Source organism: Kogia breviceps, chromosome 2 (assembly GCF_026419965.1).
Source record: "Kogia breviceps isolate mKogBre1 chromosome 2, mKogBre1 haplotype 1, whole genome shotgun sequence".
In the NCBI taxonomy this organism is placed as follows: Eukaryota; Metazoa; Chordata; class Mammalia; order Artiodactyla; family Physeteridae; genus Kogia; species Kogia breviceps.
The window spans coordinates 182,914,632-182,921,225 of NC_081311.1; the positions used below are offsets into that span (position 1 = coordinate 182,914,632).

Here is a 6,594-nt window from a genome sequence, read left to right on the forward strand (position 1 = left end):
TTAATATCCCCCTGGGTGAGTGTATAGTATAAGTTATTTTGGAAAGCTGTTATTTTGGAAAATTGTTTGGCAGTATCCACTATAAACATAAACCTACCCTATAACCCAAAAATATATGCCCAAGAAAAATGAGCTCTCAGGAATTCCCTGGCGGGCCAGTGGTTAGGACTCCATGCTTACACTGCCAAGGGCCCAGGTTCGATCTCTAGGCAGAGAACTAAGATCCCACAAGCCACACAGCATGGCAAAAAAAAAAAAAAAAAGCTCTCATGGGCATCAAAACATATATAGGAGTATTTATAGCATTTTTACTCATGAAGGATAAATTGTAGTATAGTTACAAAATAAACTACACAATAGTTAAGAAGCATGAACTGCTGATACATGCAACGTGGCTGATATTATGTCAAGTGAAAGAAGCCAGATATATATGATTTCATACCATATGACTCATATATGTATGTGAAATTTAAGAATGGGCAAGAACAGTCAGTGAGGATAAATCAGAATAGTGATTACCTCTCGGGAAGGATATTGACTGGGAAAAGGCACAAGGGAATCTTCTGGGGTGCTGGAAATGTTCTGTATTTTATTTTATTTAAAATTTTTATTTTATTTCATTTTTATTGAAATATAGTTGATTTACAATGTTGTGTTAGTTTCGGGTGTACCACAAAGTGATTCATATTTTTTTTCTTTTTTTACGTTATCTTCCATTATACGTTATTACAAGATATTGAGTATAGTTCCCTGTGCTATACAGTTGGTCCTTGTTGGTTATCTATTTTATATATAATGTTGTGTATGTGTTAATCCAGCCTCCTAATGTTCTGTATTTTAATCTGGTTGTGGTTCACAGATGTGTAGGAGGTAAAAATTACTCAAGATATACTAAGATTAGTGCACTTTACACATTTTACTGTGTATATGTTTGTATTAGTTTCTTGTTGCTGCTATAACAGATTGCCACAAGCTTGGTGGCTTAAAACACCACAGATTTATTCTCTTACAGTTCTGGAAGCCAGCAACTGTAAATCAGTTTAACCAAGCTGAAGTCAGGATGCCAGTAAGGGCAACATTCCCTCTGGAAGCTCTAGGAGAGAGTCCCTTTCCTTGACTTTTCCAGCTTTTAGAATTGCATTTCTTGGCTCACTGCCCCCTCTTCCATCTTCAAAGCCAGCAGTGTAGCATGTTCAAATCTCTCTCTGCTTCTGTCACATCACATTCTCCTCTATTGTCAAATCTCCCTCCATTTTCCTCTTATAAGGACACTTGTGATGATTATATTTAGGGCCCACCTGGATAATCCAAGATGATTAATCTTCCCCTAAGATTCTTAACTTAATCACATCTGTAAAGTCCTTTTGCCATATAAAGTAGCATCCCCAGGGTTTGGTGATTAGGACCTAGGTATCTTTGGAGTCCATTATTTAGCCAACCACAATGTTATACCCCAGTAAAACAGTAAAATAAAACAAACAATTCCCACAGTTGATTCTGAAGAGCAGCTGAGGAAGAGAATCATTACAATAATCATTTGACTTGAATTAAACTAGTATTTTTTTAATCCCATCTATGTAAGAGTTAATGAGCTTAAAGTGAGTATATTCTTTATTACTGTTGGAACAATTTTTGAAGGGAGGCTTAAAAGTCTTATTTTCTTTAAGATCTTTGAAGAATAAGAAAAGCTTTATCTAACTCATTCGGAAGAGATGAGGCATAGTTGAATTGCTAAAATCATCTTGGCCCATGGAAAAGGGAAGAGGCTCTGTGTTTAACTAGGTTTGGATCTCAACTCTGTGAGTTAGTGGCTTTGTCACTTGGGACCTTAACCTGGCAAGTTATTGATTAACAGTTATACCTGGCACATAGTAGGTGTTCAGTAACTGAGACAGTCTCTCTGTTTTTAAGACTCTGATAATTACCTACCTTTTATGTAAAATGAGAATAACAATGGTACCTACCTCATAGGTTTGTTGTGAAAATAAGATAAGGCATGTTATGGCTTAAGGAAAAGCTCCAGCACAGAGTAAATGTTCAATATGGTAATATTTATTAATTTTTTTGTACTACGCATGTCTCCTCAAGTAGGTTGTATAGAATGCAAGGGTATTTGCTTAGTTTTCTGCTTATGGTTATTCCTGGGAGAAGAGTAGACAGTTGGAAGACAAGTCTGAGCAACATTTTGGACTCCTTAATTTTGTTTTACTCCAGGTTGCCACATTTATCCTCCAGAAGATCCTCTTAGATGACACTGGTTTGGCTTATATATGTCAGACATATGAGCGTTTCTCCCATGTTGCCATGATCTTGGTGAGTTCTTTCATTTGCCTTCTTTGTAACTGCTTCTGATCACACAGCTTGGTCGCTTTGCAGTCGACACTGAGCTGCTTCAGTCTCCCAGCTAGAAATAACAACTGTGGAATCTTGTATAACAGTTCTTGCAATATCTGATCTCTGATATCAACTAGGATTATTTTGTGTTTTGTGTGTTTTTTTCCTATCCCACCTCGTTTTGGGGGAAACAGGGTAAGATGGTCCTGCAGCTATCCAAAGAGCCTTCCGCCCGTTTGCTGAAGCATGTAGTAAGATGTTACCTTCGACTCTCAGATAATCCCAGGTAAACATTTATAAGATTTATAGGACTTAAATACTCCGGTGAGTATTTCAGGGGAAATACTCTGGTGAGCAGTTGCCCCATCTCATGGCATAGCTCCTATGTCTTTAGGACAGGGAAGGGATAAAACTATATTTAGCTTGTCTGAGACAGACCTTGATTAATTCCTTTTAAAATCTGAAGTGCTGAATTTAAAAATCCATCAGAGTTTTATCTCTCCACTAGAACTCCATACCCTACTCTAAAATTCCAGAGTTCAGACAGTGAATCTTATGATATGTTACTCCTGTGGTTTGAGCTTTCTGTTGCTACTCCAGGTGGTCAGAAAGAAAAGTATACTTTCAAAGGTTGCTTTAGAAAGGAACAGGCCCAGAGGCCTCTTGAATTATATTTCCAGTTCTCTTCCTGTAAAGTCCTTGAGCTAATTATTTTATCTCCCTATGTTCGTAATCTTTCTGCCAGAAATCATACATTGTAGATACAATTCGTTTTAGAAATATTTGACCTTTTGCTTTATAAATTCATAATTCATGCTGAAAGCCACTTGCTCAGATTCTGCTAAACCACATAATGGGTTGATTTCTGTGTTCTTAGGAATGAGGATAATTTGATTTAATGTGAACTCAGCCTCCTGCCACTGAGGTTATTTAAGCTCTATTTCTTTGACCATTTTGTCCTGTTCTTTAGTGGTTCCTGTTTTCACCAAAGTTTGAAAATATGTTTATTTAAAACTCTCCTTGTACAAAGAAACTAGGCTGAGTACAAAAGCTATAACTTTTTTTAAAAAACAGCCTTATAAATAGTTAACATTTACCCTTTTGAGTTTTCAGATTCAACTTTTACCTGTCATATTTTAAAGTAAATGAAACATTTAAAAGTTCATCTGATAATAATGTTACCATAGTTTTTTTTTTACTGCTCGTCTCTTATTGAGGGCTTTAACTATAAAACTGAAGCTGTTTTTGGAAAGACACAAATTTATATCAGTTTAAAGTTCATTAATTTATCATACCATGAGTCAGGTCATATCTCCTGTTAATGTACTGATTTTGGAATATTTCATTTACTATAATCCATATATTTCCAGCATGAGTATTATGACAATGTTTACTGTAATAAATCAGAAAGCAGTTTGAATTGAAGTAAATTATTGCACCATTTTATTCCATTTGCTTTGTCACAAAATTCTACATTGGGGCATCATTCTGAAAATGTTTGCAGACAACAGATTCTGGAGCAATCTGAGCCTATGCCTAACATAAGCTTTAAAGAATTTTAATGGCTTCTTAAAGTACCTTGACAGAACCATAGATTCCCAGGATTCTATGTATTTATGTCTAAGAAAAGGGCTCTTCCCTGTCCCCCAGATGTGGGTTTATTTGTTTGGTCTCCCTGGTCGGTTTGTTTGTTTCTGATGTAGGGCACGTGAAGCACTCAGGCAGTGCCTCCCTGACCAGCTGAAGGACACGACCTTCGCCCAGGTGCTAAAAGATGACACCACCACTAAACGCTGGCTTGCGCAACTCGTGAAGAACCTGCAAGAGGGCCAGGTCACCGATCCCCGGGGTATCCCCCTGCCCCCTCAGTGATCCTCCCCCGTCCCCTCCCACTACTCCCCCAAGTTGGGGAGGGGAGGGGGAACCTGCGAGGAATACAGCTCAGGTTTTATCGCCGACTGGGAATAGACGACCTCAATGCTGAACTGCACTGGAGAAGAGGGGCACAGTACCCCTGCTGAGGTGTATGAGCTGCCCTCAGGCTGCCTTGAGGACCTGGGCTCCCTCTGCTACTCCCAGGAAACGGGCTCCTGACACAGTGTTCTGCCACCACAGCCAAGGAGGGTGTCAACACCAGCAAATGCTGTATTTGCAGCATGCCCAAGATGACCGTTCTCCCTTACCTCTACCCAGCCACTGGCAGGGAGGGGAGACAGTGGTGACAGCAGCAGCACTCTAGGCATGGTGAACACCTGGGACCAAGCCATGTGGCGTTTTCTTATTTTGCCTTCCTGGAAGACTCAAGATGTGTCTCTTCATCCTCTCTCTCATTATTTGTTTACTTTGGTTTTTTGTTTTTAATCTCAGAGAGAGGTGTATTTAGTGGACACAAGCTGTAATATTCAGCAAAACTTTGTCAGTTGGTACTGTTTACAAGTCTGTTAGCTGCGTAAGCTCAATAAAAAGTTGGTCTGGGCATTACATCCCCTCTAGCAGGCCAATAGCTGCATGAGCCGTTGGGAGGAATGGGAGGCAGAGGAAGGATATAAAGCCAAAGGACAGCAGGAACCCACCGCCTGTTTCCCTTCCCTTTCCCATTCTTTTACCCCTAGTTCTGGATGCCATAAGGACCTTAACCTTGCTTTTGGCTTCAGCAGCTAGCATTTCCAAATCTCCGTGCTTTTCCCTTCTTCACTTCCCTCCTATTAAACTTAAAACAGACGTCTTAATTCATCAGGCTGTCCTGGAAGGGTATTGTATTGGGGGAGGAGAGGAGATGGTGGACGTCACCTTCACTTCAAGTCCTCAAAGATATTTTCTAAATGACTTTTAAAAGGGAGGTGTCTGTGCTTAAGATGATAGGCTACTTGATCCTATTCTTTGCCCTAGTGTGAATCTACAGTTCCATCTGTCTCATGATTGTACTTGAAGCAGTATTAGCTGAATGAGTTAATTTTATTCAGATTTAAGATAGAGGGCAGGACTCTGTTTGCTCACTTATTCTGTCTTTTTTTTTTTTTTTTTTTAATGACACATTCCCTTTTGGTCTATGGGAATTACAGGGTTGCCACTAAAATATTTTACACTTTTTCATATTGTGTCAGAGAATCCCCCTTCCTCCTCTGGAGCTTTAGGTGACTCTATTCACAATCCAGAGGCTTGAATCTGCAGTGTAAACTGCCTTGCTTTCCCCCAGTCCTTCCTCCTGCCATCACCTGCTTTCTCTGTCTCTAATCCCCATCTTCAGTCAAAGATGGGATTATTAACCCAAATAGAGAGAGACCAAGTATTTTTGGTCCACATCTCACATGATTGAAGGTGTCCTTGAATACGTTTGGGGAGGGTTTATAAGGGGCAGGCTCAGAGAAACCTTTGCAGAGGCAGTTTTGCCAACCCAAGGGCTCTTTCAAGCTGACTTTCACAAAGGGAGCCGGCTTGTTAGTTGGCTTCTGTCTCTTTAGAGCCAAGAAAGTAGTAATTAAGTAGCCTAGATGTAGGAAGGGTAGGATAAGCACTTATTCTCCTGCTTTCCAAAATGAAGAAGAGAACCAGGCCAGCTCTCACTAATCACAAGCCTGAAGAGAAGAGGTCTTGGAGAAAGCATAGAACGGCTTTCTGTATGGACTAGATAAATGTCTTGACTCCCTTCAGCCCGTAGTTTTGACCTGGAGAGTCCAGCTAGGGTAATCCTGATTTTTGCCAACCGCCTTCCTGCTGAGCCAAAGTTTTCTCATTCCCCCTCCTCTGGGGAAGCAGCTGAGGGCCCGGCCTTGCTCCCTGAGAAATTCTCTTCTCCATCTTTCGGTGCATTGGCCATTGTACTGTGCCAATAGTATCTTAATTCTTGTATCATCTATTCTCAGCTGGCCTTGGACCTCATGTAGGAGTTGCAGGTAGGGGTGGAAATGGGTATTGTTCCTTGTAGTTGATCCTGATGTCATGTGTGTAGAAAGAGGACCCCTCCCCCACCCCGCATTTTCTGTGTTCCATCCTTCTTACTCCCTCAACAGGATTGAAATAAAACATGCTTCTGTTTTTGTAACAATAATTTTTCTTTTAAACTGGAGATTTTATTTTGTCAATATCAAGGTATCTAGGCACTGTGGTCAGATGATCCTCATCAACCTTGCCTCTACCTCTGTTGAACTATACACACTCTGCCAAGAGGGCAGTGATGGTTCCTTTGTAGATAGGTCCTTTGGGAGAAACTTACTGATGTATAAAAGCTGTTTGCAAGGCTGAGATGGTGCCCTTTTTCTG

At 40.3% G+C, this 6,594-nt stretch overlaps 1 protein-coding gene across 1 annotated transcript in view; it reads left to right on the forward strand.

The window, feature by feature from the left end:
* The window catches only part of CNOT9 (CCR4-NOT transcription complex subunit 9), a 29,335-nt gene extending 22,953 nt beyond the window's left edge, over nt 1–6,382 (forward strand). Inside the window, exons 6-8 of the mRNA XM_059052157.2 lie at nt 2,215–2,313; nt 2,529–2,620; nt 4,038–6,382. Coding sequence (XP_058908140.1) covers nt 2,215–2,313; nt 2,529–2,620; nt 4,038–4,206 — 360 coding nt within the window. The 3' untranslated portion in view covers nt 4,207–6,382. The remainder of the gene's footprint in view (nt 1–2,214; nt 2,314–2,528; nt 2,621–4,037) is intronic.
* The last annotated feature ends 212 nt before the right edge of the window (nt 6,383–6,594 follow it).